The sequence below is a fragment of the Leuciscus leuciscus genome, assembly GCF_965113295.1.
Source record: "Leuciscus leuciscus genome assembly, chromosome: 14".
Classification (NCBI taxonomy): Eukaryota; Metazoa; Chordata; class Actinopteri; order Cypriniformes; family Leuciscidae; genus Leuciscus; species Leuciscus leuciscus.
This window is the reverse complement of record NC_138738.1, coordinates 22,708,481-22,727,336: the sequence shown is the minus strand read 5'-3', so window position 1 is coordinate 22,727,336 and position 18,856 is coordinate 22,708,481. Positions and strand designations below refer to the sequence as shown.

The 18,856-nt window shown below is 37.5% G+C and overlaps 1 protein-coding gene across 3 annotated transcripts in view; it reads left to right on the top strand.

Moving 5' to 3' along the window:
- The first annotated feature begins 205 nt into the window (after window positions 1–205).
- rab11fip4b (RAB11 family interacting protein 4 (class II) b) overlaps window positions 206–18,856 on the top strand; it is a 41,229-nt gene continuing 22,578 nt past the window's right edge. The window contains exon 1 of one of the 3 annotated variants that reach the window (XM_082136901.1): window positions 206–419. Coding sequence is in view for 1 of the 3 variants with exons in the window: in XM_082136899.1 (XP_081993025.1) it covers window positions 13,707–13,746 (40 nt within the window). In the remaining 2 variants the exon portion in view is untranslated. Of the gene's footprint in view, window positions 420–13,377; window positions 13,747–18,856 lie in introns of those variants that run through there. The other 2 variants (XM_082136899.1, XM_082136900.1) reach the window with 2 other exon arrangements.

The following is an 18,856-nucleotide window of genomic DNA, read 5'->3' as shown; positions in this document are numbered from 1 at the left end:
GCTCTACCATCTCTCAGGACCTGAAGTGGGACACTCACATTGACACCATTGTGAAAAAAGAGGAAGCAGCTGAAGAAGTTCAACCTGCCACAGGAGCTGCTAACACAGTTCTACTCAGCCGTCATTGAGTCTGTCCTGTGTTCATTTATAACTGTCTGGTTTGGTTCAGCGACCATATCTGACATAGGAAGACTACAACGAACAGTCCGGACTGCTGAGAGACTGTTTATTGGTGCTCACTTGCCCACCCTCCAGGACCAGAGTGAAAAAGAGGGCAGGTACAATCATCACAGACTCCACTAAACCTGGTCACCACCTGTTTGAACTGTTGCCGTCTGGACGGCGATTCAGGTCGCTGGGCACTAGAACATCTAGGCACAGGAACAGCTGCTTCCCACAGGCCATTTCCCCATATGCCTGTAAGTGCAATTCTCCACTGCTTAGTGCAATATCTTTGTAAACTCAGTTGATATTTATTCATATTATTCATAATATTGTAAATATGTTGAGAATCTGTAAATGTTTATTATGACTAAACTTAACTGTGTCTTTATACTTATGTATTTTTTACAATGTTTCTTGTTGTATTTGGAAGTGCACTGGAAAGCTTCAGTACCAAGAAAAATTCCTTGTGTGTGCAAACACACTTAGCAATAAAGCTCTTTCTGATTCTGATTCTTTACTATCTTGACATCCTGATCTGTATTAGAAATCCATATTGTAGCCTACTAAACAATAAGCCTACCATGTCAAGTCACATTTATTTATATAGCGCTTTTTACAGAACAGATTGTTTCAAAGCAGCTTTACAGAGATAATAGGAGTTTGTTTCCAGAAGAAAATAGCGTCACAGTCCAGCTTAAGTAAGTTCAGTTTCAATTTTGTTGTAAAAAGTTATTAATTTAGTTAATTTATTTATATATATATATATATATATATATATATATATATATATAAATAATATATATACTCTCTCTTCACGGGAGAGTCTAGTTGACACAACCTCTGCTGACACTTCAGGAATGACACTTCACATCTGATCTGGATACGGCCTGGATCCAGCTGACTACATCATGCGTTGTGGTAGTGTCTAGGCGCAGGTCCTCTATCTGATCTGGATACAGCCCGGATCCGGCTGATTACAGTAAATCTCGGAATAAACCGAAAGACTAACATTAGCGTAGATACCATTCTTCTTATGATGTAACAAGTACATCGAGTGTTATAGGAAGTTTTCCCTGTTCTGGCTGACCTAATTTATGAAGCCTAATAATCATTTAACTGATTTGAATGAATGTATAATTTTCTATGTGTATGCCAGGTTAAAGAGATGCATTTTAGTCTAGATTTAAACTGACAGAGTGTGTCTGCTTCTTGGACAATGTTAGGGAGACTGTTCAGGTGCTAAATAGGAAGGATCTACCGCCAGCAGTCGATTTTGATAATCTAGGTATTATCAACTGGCCAGAATTTTGAGATTGCAATAGACGTGAAGGACTATAATGCGTACCATGTTGCTCAGTAAGCATACTAACCTGGTGGCCTTCTTTAGCACATGCAAAACTGATCTGCTGTCATTAATGTTATTTACAAATTCACAGCCATCTGGGAGTGTGAGAGAGAGTGAGAGAGAGAGAGAGAGAGAGAGAGAGAGAGAGAGAGATACTTCCCCCCCCTTGAAAATAAATAAATAAATATGTTAAGGCATTACAACTGTATAGCCTTAACAAATTGAGTTTTTTACAAATTCACAGCCATCGGAGACAGAGAGCGACAGAGACTTTTTACAGTAAGAAACATTTTTAGGAAGAGTTCCACACATCAGCATTTTCCACTTTTTGCCTGGCATGTCTTTCTGCCTCTGACCGATTCCTTTATCCTTCCTGTGACTACAAAGTCAGCATGTAGCTGCTTTTGTGCTGAGGGGATTTTTCTACAAGCAGCTCAGTTCTGCAAGCTTAACTTCTAGCCACATTGTTAGCTTTCCATGTTCTAAAAAATGGAGTGGAAGGCTTATTAGTCATCTACCAGACACCAAGACCAAGATATCAAGAAGCTGGATAAAAAATAAACTAATTTCCATTGGAAGTTTTTTGAACAAAGCAGTTTTTATTGAACTACAGTTATGGATCTCTTTAAATGTGTTTGATTTTAATATTGCTTAGTTTTGGTTGAATGCTATGCAGAGGTGCTAGGAACAGCTGAGGCTTTATCAAATTCTTTTGTGTAGACCTCATGTGAAGGATATTTGTTCATAGGGGTAAATCCGCTGGAATTTGAATTGAGTTAGACCTTGCAAACTGCAGGAGTTCTGTGTGTGCAGGCAGGAGGGACTCTTAGAAATCAGAAGACATTGACCAATCTGATGACCTCAGCAGTTTGCCAGTTCTGACAGTTTTCTGGCTGGAATATGCTGGAGTGAAGCTGCATTATTGGCACAGGCCTGCAAAGCATTTTATATGGTGATAGATGTTTCTTCATCACTAGAATTCCTCAAGTATGGCAAATGGATTGGGTGATAAATCTACACCTTTGGTTATCAGACTTATAGTTCCTTACGTTTGCCTTCCATTTTACCAAGGTCTGTGTGAACATGTTTGGTCTTATTTAAATGATTGTTTGTATTCTCAGTTTCTCTGTGTGCATGTTTGCACGTCTTTTTTAGCGTATTAACTATGTATATGAGTAACCTATTCTGAAAATCATTACCTTAATGGGTGATGTCTCCAGTTCTGTTCATTAGTATGCATGCAAATCCACTGGCCAAACACCTACAGTTCTGTTTTAAACAACTACAGCCACTCTGTCAAAACATTTTGTTTAGCATGTTATTTCTTCACATCTTCTGCCTCATCGATGAACTCGATGAGTTATCTTTTTATCTCTTAGTTTATTAAAGTCTGTCTGTTCCTGAGAAAGTATTTCATATTTTGAACTTTGCAAGAAGAGAATCTTGTATCCACATTTCTGTGTTGATTAAGTTTGTTAAGGTGCGGTGACATTAGTGAAATTTCACGGGCAAAAAAAAAATTTATGGCTCATTTATTAGTTAAAAAAAAAAAGCAAAAACGTCCTTCTTGCAAAGGAACGATTCGAGCAGCGTCCTCTGTTCCTGTTTTAGATAAAAAGCCAAGTCTAACTTGTTCATTGTAGCGGCCAAAGCCGTTCCAAACAACTGGTGTTCATCCATAGCCATCTTGCAATGTTTACTAATTACTTCAATGTCACAGCGCTGTCGTCATCTGTTTAGCTCGCCTCTGGCCCGCCTATATCAGATAACCCGATGTGATTGGTGCAGCTCGGATACAAGGGCATATTTAATGAGCATCATTACTTGACACCAGAGTAACTCGCTGAGCAAATTCAACTTGTGCTCTCGCAAGAACTCTGGATTACCAGGGTAGTGAAAAACATTCAAATGCCAAGAATCAAGATGCCATTCCATCGATATGGTCCATTGGTCCTGTGTCGTGCGTTTGTTTGTTTCGCGCATTTGTTTGTGTCACATTTACGATGATGTCACGGCAGTGGAGGCGGTACAACTATAACAATCAGTCTATAATCCCACCCACCCACCAACTGCAGTGGAAAAGTTTACCGGGCTGAACCATACCATGAAGTGGAAAAGCACCATAATAGTCTTCTGCTGCTGCAGAGATGCTTTTACACTGTAGCGAAGTGCAGACCATATCGATTTAAGTGTAAATATGCAGCAGTCATAACTTTTATTTTTTAAGACAACGCTGAGTTTTGGACTAGGGATGAAGTTATTTTTTTATATTTTTTTTATCATTGACATACGATAGATATTAAAATATATAAATTTGATCTGCAGTTCTCCATAGAATAATAATAATTATTATTATTATTATTATTATTATTATTGTTATTATTAGATGTGCGTAGAGGGTTGCTTATTTTTAACTTTTTTATAAACAATGTTTACTTTTAAACATGTAGCCTTTAAATGGTTATGTATTATTTACTTATAATGATTACCATCATAAATAATAAACTCTTAGATTTAATTTAATAAAAAAATTTTTTTTTCAAATAGTTCAATAAAAAAAGTAAAATATGTCCAACAGATCATGATTCCAAGAACTGTACATTTTCAATGGTATTGGTACGGACTACTGTAATTTTGGTATTGTGACATCCCTAATAGTAACATTGTTTTTATTATTATAAATTATTATAAATACCTATTACAGGAAATAAAGTTAAGATATTGTATTATGTAAAAGCTAAAATGTGTAAAGAAAAAAAGTGTTTTTTTTAATAAAAGTACATTTCTTTGTAATAGAAATGGTGTTGTTTTTTATGCTTCTTAAAGGTGGGGTAAGCGATATTTCAAAAACACTGTTGGACATTGTTGATATTTGAAATCAGCCCAAACAAACACACCCCTCTCTTCATTGCTCTGCCTCCAAAACTCACCCTCCAATCACCACCCTGCTCCGATTCGGTCTCGAACACCAATCTCCCGTCACGCGAGGCGAGTGCACTAACAATAACGATAAACACCGCATTTTCTAGCAATCGTCAGCGCGACTCTCACTAGCTGGCCTCCATTACACATGCAATCCAAGAGTGCATTTCTGTTTATCATAGCAGAAGCACAACAAAATAATGCTTCACAAAAAAAATTATCGCAGATGATGAACGAATGACAAGGAAGCACAAAAAATGTTACGTACAGTACACAATAGTAATTACAAACAAGAGTTTGTTGTTAGTTGCCAACAGCACAGCAGCCCCAGACAAACAATGACACTCAAACCCAGTGTTACTCACATCTGGAGCGAAATCAAAGCAACATCCGTGTCTGTTTTCAGGCCTTCCCATGAACTCTCTCCAGCACTGGAAAGCTTTTCTAATATTAACGCGGGGCCTAAAGCTCTTGCCCAATCATAACCCTTCATTTCCCAGTGATTTCTTCTGAGCTTTTCTCTTTTGTATTGTGTCTCATCTCTATTTCAACAGTCTTACTTCAAATCTTTCTCTTGCTCGTTCTCTCTCCTCCACCGTCATACGCCCCCTAATGCTGATTGGCTACACACATTTGTTGTTGTTGTTCGATTTCATGAACTTCTTCACTGAGAAAATAGAAAGCATCAGAACCACAATTGTAAACGTTCAATCTTCAATTGCGCCTTATAATTCAGCTTCAATTATCACCCCGCAAGAACAATTACAGTGCTTTACAACTATAGAACAAAAAGAGTTAAATAAACGTATCACTTAATCTAAAACAACAACATGTTTATTAGATCCTATACCAACTAAACTACTGAAAGAAGTGTTACCTGTAGTGGAAGAGCCTCTCCTCAATATTATTAACTCGTCTTTATCTTTAGGTCATGTTCCAAGAACATTTAAACTGGCAGTTATAAAACCTCTCATTAAGAAACCACAATTAGATCATAATAATCTAGCAAATTATAGACCCATTTCAAATCTTCCATTTATGTCTAAAATATTAGAAAAAGTGGTGTCCGCTCAACTGGGCTCTTTCTTGCAACAAAATGATATCTATGAAAAGTTTCAGTCTGGATTCAGACCGCATCATAGCACTGAAACTGCGCTCGTTAAAATCACAAATGATTTACTTTTAGCTTCTGACCAAGGCTGTATCTCAATACTAGTTTTACTTGATCTTAGTGCTGCGTTCGATACTATAGATCACACATTACTCTTAGATCGACTACAAAATTATACTGGTGTTCAAGGACAAGCATTAAGCTGGTTCAAATCATACCTATCTGACTGCTACCATTTTGTCTATTTAAATGGAGAAAAATCGATCATAACTCCAGTAAACTATGGAGTTCCGCAGGGATCTGTGTTAGGCCCTCTGTTATTCTCAATATATATGATGCCACTTGGAAATATTATAAGGAAACATGGAATTAGTTTCCATTGTTATGCTGATGACACTCAAATATATATTTCATCACGGCCGGATGAAAACGCAAAATTTTCCAAATTGACAGAGTGTGTTAAATATATAAAAGATTGGATGACGCGTAATTTTCTTTTATTAAATCCAGACAAGACAGAGGTAATATTTATCGGTTCAAAAAACCGCCCACAAAACCTCGCATAATACAACTTTAACATCATAGGATGTCCTGTTACTTTATCCTCTACAGTAAAAGACCTGGGTGTTATACTCGATTGCAACCTGTCTTTTGAAAATCATATTTCATATGTTACAAAATCAGCCTTTTTCCACCTTAGAAACATTGCTAAGCTACGTAATATGCTATCAGTTTCTGATGCAGAAAAGTTAGTTCATGCATTCATGACCTCGAGACTGGATTACTGTAATGCTTTATTAGCTGGTTGTCCTGCATCCTCAATAAACAAGCTACAGTTAGTCCAAAATGCCGCCGCTAGAGTTCTTACGAGATCAAGAAAATATGATCATATAACACCGATTTTATCATCACTGCATTGGTTACCTATAAAGTTCCGTATTAATTACAAGGTATTGCTACTGACTTATAAAGCCCTAAACGGCTTAGCTCCAGTCTATTTAACGGATCTTCTATCGCCCTATAATCCATCGCGCTCTTTAAGATCACTAAATTCAAGGCTTTTGGTCATACCTAGGATATCCAGAACCACCAAAGGAGGGAGAGCATTTGGCTCCAAAACTCTGGAATAGTCTTCCTGATACTGTTCGTTGCTCAGACTCGCTCTCCCAGTTTAAAACTAGATTAAAGTTGCATTTCTTCAGCCAGGCATTCATATAATCCTACAGTTCAAACTACAATCCGGCCTCTAGCTCATAAATGCCAGAGGAGAACTGGCCCCCGTCTGAGCCTGGGTTCTCCCAAGGTTTTTTTTTCTCCATTAGGTCACCTGATGGAGTTTTAGGACACCATTAGGTCACTTGATGGAGTTTTTCGGTTCCTTGCCACTGTTGCCTTTGGCTTGCTCAGTTGGGGATATTTTGGGGATATTTAATTTTATTTTATCAATCAATAAATTCCTCTTGAAACAAACTTTGTTGTATTATTTTAATTTAATACTGTGAAGCTGCTTTGATACAATCTGTATTGTGAAAAGCGCTATACAAATAAACCTGACTTGACTTGACTTGTTTGTTCGTGTGGGTCCGATTAGCTTCCAAACAAAGTTTTTTAAATATCGCTTACCCCACCTTTAACCGACGTTTCCAAATGTTGCTGTGCAGTCCCTAATGAGACGTCCACCATCTGAATATTTCGTTATGTAAACATCCAAAATGTCCTCTTTGTAACATTGCTGTGTGATCAATAACTAATATGGAACGTCACTCTACAGTCATATTGGGAACGTTATTATATGACCAACAGAGGACCATGTGGGAACACTCTGTTAACAAACGTCATTTTAGGAATGTCCCTAGTGTTCTGTAAAGGTTCTGGATTTTCGTTGCACCTTTAGATAACTTTTAGGAGATTTTGCGCAAGGACGCGAGAACGTCCCCTCCACCGTGGGATCAGCAGTGCAATGGTTCTGTGGCTTTATTTTGCAGTACATTAATTTGATTTCAGCTTCATCCCTTGTTCAAAACTCAGCGTGCTGTCTAAAATAAAAGTTATGACTGCTACATATTTACATGTAATTCGATACTGGTCTACTGGTTTGTAAATGAATCTCCGCGCTGTCCAGTTGGTCACACATCTTTGTCACACTGATTTTTATACCAGTGTTGTGCCAAAGAAGTAGGCTGATGGGTAATGTGGGTGCAGATGCGATATAAACTAAATTATTATTTTTGAAATAATCAGCTAATATTTTTCTGGCACGTAGGTTGTCGAACCAATGCCTAGAGAAGGAAACCCTTTCTAGGCCCTGTCCAGTGCGATTTGCGTCAAAGCATTATACCAGTTGTTGGATGAGAAAGAGAATCAGTGAAAAGGGGCGTTTCATGCACACCCACATTTGGAAATTGAATATTCATGCAGTTTATCCATTTTCCACCCCTGAACCTAAAAATATAAAATCAAGCCGAATTCTCGTTCTTTTTTCTTTTCTTTTTTTAAACGATAGGCTAAATGAATAAATGAGCCATTTTCTAATTTTTCTACTTTCATTTTAAATCGAATAATGAAACAAAATCGCACCATAAACAGACCAAAAATAACTGAAGTGTAGCAATCAGCTAACACAGAAGTCACTTTCAAATCAGTCAGCTTTCTGTTGATCAGCACCAAAAGTATATGACCGAAGTCACAGTTTGAATTAGCTTTTTCTGTAGTTTTGCTAAATGTATTACTTGATTCTTGCTCATCTAGAACGTTGTGTCCCCTACTGCTACATTAAAGGCCCACTGAAGTGCCTTGAAACGCGCAGCTTTATATGATGCATTGACGTAATTTCCACTGAAACAGGAAACAAGCTAATGCGGGACATATTGAACGTCTCCTCCCCCTTTTCAAATATCCAATAGCGTTTAGTTTACCTCACACACTGCGAGTCATTCTTGACAGCACCATGGAAACGAATCCAAGTGCTGATCCGTTGGATTCAATAGTAACGTTAGAGGTTTGAATAAATTCCTGTCATTTCATTCTGAAAACGGAATAAAACTTGAGCGTTTGAGCAACCGAACACACATCTCAAACCCATATTGCTCTGTGACGTGTCCATAAAAATCCGTGATCCATTTTAGCGCAAGTGAGAGACTGTACGTTTTGAGTGCTTATACCTCCTAAATGTGAATTTTGTCATTGCTTTGGAACACACCAGCTTATTTATAACATTTAACCCATTTAATCCCACCCATTTAATCCCACCGGCCAACCCAAATCTTTTTTTCATTTCTAAGGCTATAAAAATGTTACTGAATGATCTATAAATGCAATGGGATAACCCATTGTATCTACATGCTAATACACATAGACTAACTGTTCTACCTATGGCTGCCGTCGCATCATCCAAGTGGATGCTGCACATTGGTGGTGGTTGAGGAGATTCCCCCCTTCTATGTAAAGCGCTTTGAGTGCCGAGAAAAGCACTATATAAATGTAATGAATTATTATTATTATTATTATTACCTTACTTTCTGCTGCTACCTAATTTTACACACAGACACACACACAGAAACACACACACAGACACACACACACACACACACACACACACACACACACACACACACACACACACACACACACACACACACACACACACACACACACACACACACACACACACACACACACAAACACACTGCACACAGGCCAAATAGACCTATATTCAGTCTGTCTAATGGTTGATACAACACACACAAACACACACACACACACACACACACACACACACACACACACACACACACACACACACACACACACACACACACACACACACACACACACACACAGAGAGAAACACACACACAAAAAAACACACACAAACACACTGCACAGGTCAAATAGACCTATATTCAGTCTGTCCAATGGTCGATACAACACAGTATCCCACCGGTCACAATTGTGACCGATCATAAAACACACTTTTTCACACATTTTTCCATGAAAATGTCTAAAAATGTAATAAAAAATTATGCTAATACACATAGACTAACTGTTCTACCTTACTTTCTGCTGCTACCTAACTTTCTACCTAATTTTACACACAGACACACACACAGAAACACACACACACACACACACACACACACACACACACACACACACACACACACACACACACACACACACACACACACACACACTGCACACAAGCCAAATAGACCTATATTCAGTCTATCTAATGGTTGATACAACACACACAAACACACACAGACACACACACACACACACACACACACAAAAACACACAAACACACTGCACACAGGCCAAATAGACCTATATTCAGTCTATCTAATGGTTGATACAACACACACAAACACACACACACACACACACACACACACACACACACACACACACACACACACACACACACACACACACACACACACACACACACACACACAAACACACACACAAAAAAACACACACAAACACACTGCACAGGTCAAATAGACCTATATTCAGTCTGTCCAATGGTCGATACAACACAGTAAAAAATAAAACACACTTTTTCACACATTTTTCCATGAAAATTTCTAAAAATTATGATTGATTGTTTCAAAGGGATACTAATGACACATGATTTGGATATTTTTGTGTCTGGGAAAAATTTGGGATTACAGTTTTTGCCCGTTGCTTGAACACTATAGACCCATGCTTAGACTAAAGTAACACAACTTGAAGCTTTTGTTACCATACCTCAAACACATGTACCCATACCTTAAACAAAAGCGCTGCTTTGCACTCTAGTTGCAGTTCTGCAACACACTTACTCCTTTATACAACACACTTGGTCCTGCATACTACACTCAATTTCATACATAAGACACTTCGTTCAAAAATGAAATCTCAGGGTGCCATTTGGAAAACACATGTATCCAAAATACAAAACACATCGGGTAATTGCAACCACTCAAATACACACCTGAAGGCACTTACTTGCAAAACTGAACACCAATCAGCCAGCTACAAAAAGTTCGTTTTTTTGTTACAGAGAATCTTGGCCATGGATGGAGCTGTACAGCCTCATGAATTCATTTTCATTGATGAAGCTGGATTCGACTTGAGCAAAACAAGACGACGGGGTCATAATGTAATTGGCCAAAGGGCAATTGTGCACGTCCCGGGGCAGCGCGGGGGAAATATCACATTGTGTGCCGCCATAAGCCTTCGATGGCTTCTGCATCATCATGCAAAACTAGGTCCATACAATAGCCAACATATACTAACATTTCTAGATGCTCTCCATAATATAGTTGTACAGACCAGATCAGCCCAGGTTTGTAGTGGTATGGGATAATGTCAGTTTCCATCGGGCTGCTCTGGTCCAGGCGTGGTTCACCAACCACAATCAATTTGAAGTGGTATACTTGCCCCCTTACTCACCATTTTTAAACCCTATATAGGAATTATTTTCGGCTTGGAGATGGCGCGTATATGACCGCCAACCACATGCCCACATGCCTCTTCTGCAGGCAATGGAACAGGCCTGTGGCGACATTCAGGTGACAGCAATCCATGGATGGTTTCGACATGCAAGGGGATATTTTCCCCGGTGCTTAGCGGGAGAAGACACTGCTTGCGATGTCGATGAGGTCCTGTGGCCAGACCCCAACAGACGGCGGGATCCATGAGCCCACGTATGCACAATTGCCATGATTTTCTGTGTTTACAGAATTGTGTTTTTTCAAATATTTTTTTTTTTTTTGTTGCTTTATCTGAATTCATGTTACTGCAATGTACAGTGCTGCAATGTACAATATTGAGTAGGCCTATTTGCTTTTTTGGTTGTTTGAAAATGTGCCTCCTGAAAATATGCCTTCTGAATAAACAGTGAAAATCAAAGACTGCAGTGTTTTATATAAAGTAGACTAGTGTGTTCCCCCTGATCTGAAAGTGTACGCATATGATGCAAGTATGTGTCATTTTGTCATCAGAGTTACATTTTGACAAAGGAATGTTAGGTTTTGATAGCAGAGTTTAGGTTTTGATAGTAGAGTTTCAATTTGACACAGATGTGAATGGTATATTTCCCAGTGTTGTGTCATGTTTACTTGTGTGTAGAGTTTTGGCACAATGAGCGAAGTTTTGCAAAATGTGTTCAAGCAACGGGCAAAAACTGTAAATGGGTTAAGGCTAACATATTCATACTAAGAGCAAAAAAACATACATTTTGATTTCAGGGGGCCTTTAAATTCTTCACTTTTAACTTTTATTTATCAAACTGAAAGGATCACATTCTATCTTAAGACTCAAAGATGTCAATGCAAGTCTACCCCCCCCCCTTTTTTTTATCTCACAATGGACTGTAATAAGCCCACACATTAATTCTAAATAATTGAGGACTGAACACTTTTTTGATTAAAAAGAAGGAGGGAGGGAAGGAAATGTAAGGAAATTCTAAAGCCATTTTGAAGGCTTTTATTCAGCCTGTCCATGCGAGTATACTCTGGACTGCAAAGTCTGAATAGAATCACTGATACCCTTTACAAGGAAAGGAGTACAAAGCTTTAACAAATTGCATTAAACAAATAGCTTGCAGCCATTGGTGGACCTGTGGCCAAATTCTTTCTGTGAGAGAGCCCATGAGAGATTCCTTTCCAGATAATTAGCTTTTCACCCCCCAAGAGCCCCCTTTTTCTCATCTCCCCGTCACCATCTCTCTCTTTCTCTTTTTTTCTCAATATTTCTCCACCTTCCCCTAATCTTCCTCTTTTAAAAAAGCTAAAATGTGCAAATAAAATCCAAGGTCAGAGAGTGAAAGAAAATTATCACCATCCGTTCTGTTCCCCTGATAAATACCAGAAGAAACAAGATACAACTGTCTAAATGAGAGCCATAAAGGTAGTAGTGTGTTTGTTTTGAAACTCCCTCAAGAGGTTTGGCTGAAAGATCTGGCTGTGTTTTTGTATGATTTGGGGTCACTTGTATTAATGTGACGCGAAGCGGGAAACTGAATACAGGTTTGTGGATGGTGAAAATGTACTTGAGCTAATGCTAAACACACAGTGAGAAACATGATATGAGGAGACATACAGGAACTGTGAGAATAAAAAGGGTCAGAAGACAAAGTGTTGGGCTTTAGAAATCACAGGTCATTTGTTAGAATGATCAGAGTGGGAGGAAACAGGACAGTTCAAGGAATATATTGGCATTTAATGCTTTTGTACATATCATTTGTTTCTTGATTAGATTTCAAAGCAGATAGAGTAGGTTTCACCTCTGGGAGACTGTTGCAAATATAAAAGGTTGTTTTTTTTTTAAAGTCTGCAATAGTGCAAAACAACCACACACACAAATCCAGTTTCACAATGAATCATGCTCAAGCACACTCACACAATACAAACTGGTCTAGCAAAGAAGGAAGTGAAATTGTGAGGTTAGGTGCCTTTGTGTGTGGTGTGGTGTGGTGTGTTGCAATTAATATAGTCTCCTCCAACTTCCCCTTGTTTTGTGGTGTTACAAATAGTTTGAAAGTAAAAAAAGAAAAGAAAAAAGTTTTATTTTCATGTGTTTATTTATTTATGTATTTTTAACTTTAAAACTTGATCTGAAAACGATCCACTTTTTTTATTTTTATGTTTCAAGTCGCTAAGCCTCTAAACTTTCCAAACAAATGCACTTGCCACAGTGTACCTGCATTATGCAAATGCTTTATACAGGAGCCAGTGTGCAGCTTTTTTCAGCTCCACCCACAAGACCTCCCCTGAAACCCGGTTGCCTGGCAACAGCCATAGAGCTTGAGAAGGGGAGAGTAGGAGTGGCTGGAAACACACAACTGCTGTCAGAGCTTCTGTGAGTGTGCAGAGGGAGGGTGTGTGGTCAAGCAAGCCGGAATTGTGCGGTGTGTTTTCACAAGTTTCAGAAACTATTAGATTCATTCAAGAAGTGAGCAGATGAAAATAGCCAGCATAAGGATTCTCTCTCTCTTTTCCTTGGCAGTGGATTAAGGATTTTGAAACAGAAGCTTACCAGTGGATGAGGCCTCACCTGTTGGATTTGAGTTGGATGACAACAGTGACTGTGAGGAGTGGAAGAGATCATGGTCCCTCAACTGTGAGAGACAGGGTAAAATTAGCTCTTTTTATTGTGTTTGGCAGGGGAAAGGAATGGACTTTGAACATGAAGAATTAATGTCAAGGGTTTCAGGTTTGTGTTGCTTACTTAATGATTAGGCTACATTTACCTGTTCATTTCTCATTTGTGTTACTTCAAACATTCTCTTGTTTTCCCCTTAACCTCATTTTCTCACACTAATATGGCTAGACTGTCTTTTCTTGGTCTCCAAACAGTTCTCTGTTGTACCTGTCTTTCTCTCATTGTTAAACTATCTGATTGCCCTGCAGTCAGATGATAATGAGATTAATTGTTAATTGAGGGCAGCTGGCAGCTTGTGTGTTCATAAACCTAAAAGTCATTTTTAGTAGGTTAGCAGATATAATTAATATGTAGGTTAAATTGTTTCACAGTTAGTTGTGACCTTGTCACTTCAAACCACAAATACATACAAAAATAAAGGAGGAAGAGTGTTTATTAGAAGAATACCATTAGCATATTAAACAATTTCCATATTCCATAAAACCTGGTAAAAGTTAGACAACTGTAAAGTTTTGTATACTATACTCATTGTAATTTCTCAGTCTTGTCTTTTTTTTTTTCTTTTTTTTTTCTTAATCATGTAATTGACAGTAATCATGCTCATGATGGAACACATAGGTTGGAATGCACCTCATCATGTAGCTAGACATCAAATGTGTTCTGGGTTAATGCTTGAGTGTTGTATGATTCAAATGTCATTGAATATGGGTGTCAGTTGCTTAACTGAAACCTACAAACAGCATTTTCTTTGAATTGTTGTCTGGTTTATTTAGTTGAAATAAGGGGATGTTTAAACCTGCAGACAGCTGTTACTGAAAGTAGGCACATTTTTTGAGAAAGATCACCATTACACTGATTTTGGATAACTTTATCATACTGCTTTTTTTTATTTTTTTTATACTGAACTGTTTAAAAAGGATTTTAAAAATAAACTGGTAATGGAAGTGTGTGTAAATGTGTTTCAGCTAGTGTTCCTGCACTGCTGTTCCTATCTATCATCTTGCTGACATTTGTTATGTCACCTGTCTTTCCCCCCTGCAAACTGTCTCTCTTTTTCTCTCTCTTCGCAATAAGTTTGAGTCTGCTAAATATAGACACAAGAGGACCAGTACATAGTTGCATTTAATTGCTCACTTGTGTTTCACACACTTAATGTATTGTATAAAAATACTCGCACACCAGCCTTCATAAAAACCTCTGGAAAGCTGTCAGAATAATTTTTTTTCCATTGACCATTATTCAGTTGTGAATATGATATTTTATATGTATGACATTCTGAGAAGCTTCCTTAAGAAATGTTTAGCTTTTCTGGCTTATCTCTCACACAAAACCTCTCGGCTTGAGTTACTGCTTTTGCACAGTGCAGGTTTCGATGCACTTTACAAGCTGCACAGCAAAGCGATTTGGTCTGGTAATGCATTCTCTCTAAAAAAAAAAACACACTATAGGCTATATATTTGTTAACTGGATATTGGTAAAAAATAAAATAAAAATAAATAAATACTGTAGCCAGGTGCTATATATATATACATAGGTTGGAATGCATTATATATATATAGTGGGGTGTAACAATATTCAAACCGAACCGAAAAACCGCGATACACCCCCACGGTATGTATCTTGATCCTCTCATGGCATGCGCCCTGCTACCCGTCAAGCCCTAGCCCTAGCCTTTCTTCCTTGACATTTGATTAAAAAGTCATTTTAAAAGTAAGGGGTGTAACGGTACACGTGTTCATCCCGTGAATTTTTGTGTCTTATGTGTACAAGACGAATACAGCGTTGTAGCCTAACCACCAATAATCGCAATAAGTTCTGTGTTTTGTTACTTTCGATAAGAAACAGTGTCATTTTTTTCAAATTATGTCAATTTTATCACGAAATTCAAACAATAAATAACGTTTTGACGCTCTTTAATGTGGCATGACAGATCACATTATTGTTATTATTATTATTATTATTATTATTATACAGCAGTGAATGCGATTATCTCTTCCAAATAAACATGAATGAACATCTTAAGGTATGTTGAAAGATACAGTACAACTTACTGAAACGTATTATATCTTGTGTAATCTCTCAATTAGTGTTTCAATGGCGGAAAGACATCAGTAAAACAGCTTATAAACAATAGCTATCCCACGTAGCATTACATTAGGGTACCTCAGGCAAGTCATTCAGTGTCTAGCTTGTTAGTCACTATAGTCAGCTAGAAAAATGAACTCTTTCACTAAATATATGCACTATATTAGCCTATATATTCATTAGCCTTTGCCCTATATATTCATTAGCCTATATTTTACTTGACCTGTTAGTGTTATCTTGATTATTTAATGTATGTAAAATATCTGTCATGAAAATGACACCCAGTGTGTAAATGATTATATTTCAACAACAAATTGGAGTAAAAATATATAATTAAATTTAGAAGGTAAGGCAAAAACTGCCTTATGTGCAGTTTGCATACAATTTGTTATTTGAGTGTTGATTATATCTAAAAAATATATATAGCAGCTGAATTTAGGCTAATAGTTTGGGCTCTGTTGTTAACCTTTAATATTATAGTAATGTGCAAGTAAGGGCTTCCCTACATAGTTTACAGCATTAGCAGAGATATTTTTTTTTATCCTTAAACTTATAAACTGAATTAATTTAAAGATAGACACAATTTATTCAGTAAACCACTGTTTAACCTGTTTAACCCCCCTCCCCCCTGTTCCGAACCTTTGTTACACCCCTAATATATAGCATTACACAGAAAGAAACTGTAGGTTTATGATTATTCATAAACAGATTTCGGGAAGTGAATTGGTCTTGGCAGGGAGTTTTTGCTATTGGCAATACCCTGGTTTGGGCATGTTGTGTATCTCTTTGGATTGCAAAAACTGCACTGCATCTCAGGATAGTGACTCATTGGTTCCTGTGCATCAGCTCGGCCTTGACAGATCTTTTTGTTTTTTCCTGGGTGTGTGTAGGAGGGAAAACTGTCTCCTCAGATGAGTGAGAAATGTGAATCAGTATGATACATTACACTGACTGTAATCATTATGAAATGGAAAATACACTTGTATCTTCAGTTCAGAAACTGTGCTGGTTCCATATTTTTAGTAGGCTATGTAAAATACCATCAGATGGGCCATTTAGTCAAGATGTACATGCAGTAATATTTTTAGACTCTAGATTAAGGCATGTGCACAGATAGACCCCAAGTGGTGCTCAAGAAACTGCCCTTTTGGCCTCTGACTAGATAAGTGCACTTTTTGCAAAACAAATTTTTATTATTATTTCATGTTTTAGCTTTTGTTTAAACTTGGCCTGTGGCATCAACTTTCTATTCTCAGCGTGTGTCCGAGAACTTCTTAATAATTCTACGAGACCGCACTCTACAATGACATCCCTTATCACATATGAGCATATGAGCACATATGAGCAATTCTGTCGAATATCAGCACGATTGCAAAATGTGAAATTAATTTTATGCATCAACAGTTCAATAAACAATAAGTTGATTTATATGAATTTACTATTTTTATACACAACGTTGTCAATTTTGACTCTTTTTGCTCTATTTTGCCAACGAAAATAGTTCCAAACAAAGCAGAAAAGTTGCGTCTCCCAGCAATACACAGCGTCTTTCATTTGTGAATGATTCACCGTTTTTGAACTAATTGGGTGAGTCAGTGATTCAATGACCCATTCATAAAGCCAGGGGACACCTGGGCCCTGTTCCAAATGGCACCCTGAGCACTTGCGGTCTTCCTACGAGTCCGCACATTCGTGACGTAACGCCACTTTCACTGTCGGGAAGAAGTCTGCTGCATCGCAGAGCTCGCATCAGTGCGGGCTCAGCAAAAGTGTGCATCGAGGGCGCATATATTATTGACCTCAAAGGGGGCACTCGTGAGCACCCTTCTGAAACCTAAAATGACAAATGGGACACCTATGGTCTCATGGACTTAAAGGGTCTCATGGACTCATGGATCACAAATGTAATTCCTACTGTAATTCTCTAGGATCTAGATATTTTAATCAAAGATGAATAACAACTTTTGTAAGACACAATTAGCTTTGAGATGCAGTGTAGTTTAGCTGTGACATCATGCTATACCTCCCATAGGTCACACATAGCATTGTCCAAAGATTTTCTGAGCTTACAGCTGACATTTAAGAACATTCCATAGAAATCCTTCAGCTATAGCAACCTCTTCTCCCATTATGTGACAAAAACACCTGAGCCTGTTTTTGACCTAATGGAACAATCATGTTTTGTTCAGAGTCATGGTTTTTTTTTTTTTTTTTTACTATTTATTTGTTTAAAAAAAAGTATGATTAATATTAGTTCGGTTTGATGGAAACATAATGCGTTCAGAGTTTTTGTTTCTAAAATCCATTTAGAATCAATTTTACTACCAGAAACCTGCCATTAAACAACCTATTATAAAGCTTATTCATTTATTTCTATTTATACCAAAACAATTATGAAAAAATTAATGAAACAGCAGAAATATATCAACCCATTGGGTTGGCCAACTGATGTTGCAATTAAGTTAAGTAAGTTTATAACTATTAAAACCCATTTCAATAAAATGTGACTTCCCCCAACCTAATATTTTTGAGAAATAAACTTGTCTTAAAAATGTACCTTCATTATATTATCCTTGTCTAAATACATAGAACCTTTTTTGTTTACTTACCTTTTACTTCAGTTTACAGTAGTAAATATATGGCAACATGTTCATATTAGAATATTGTAACATTCTACAATACTGTTATAATCCAGGGAAGTTATTCTAAAACAAAATTTTAAGTTATGATAGCTAATTGCAAATTTTTTTACAGTGCATTTGTGTAATTAAACGTTTGACACAAAACCTCATAAGTTCTTGAGATATGGTGACTGTGTAAACTAATGATCTTAGCCAAGAGTGTATGCACTATAGTCTATAGTGCTGTTGCATTTAACGCGTTTTACTTTCTTTGGTTCACAAATGTGCCTTTAGTGAGGATTGCTAAATTCTCTTGACAGTGAGCAGTTAAATAGAGCTTATGATTATAAGTTGTTAATAAGATGGAAATGAGAACAGGGCCCTAGGGCTCTTCAGTTCAAGGGCGAACATGAGACGTCACACTCCAAAAAGGGTCTAGGAGACCCTGATGTACG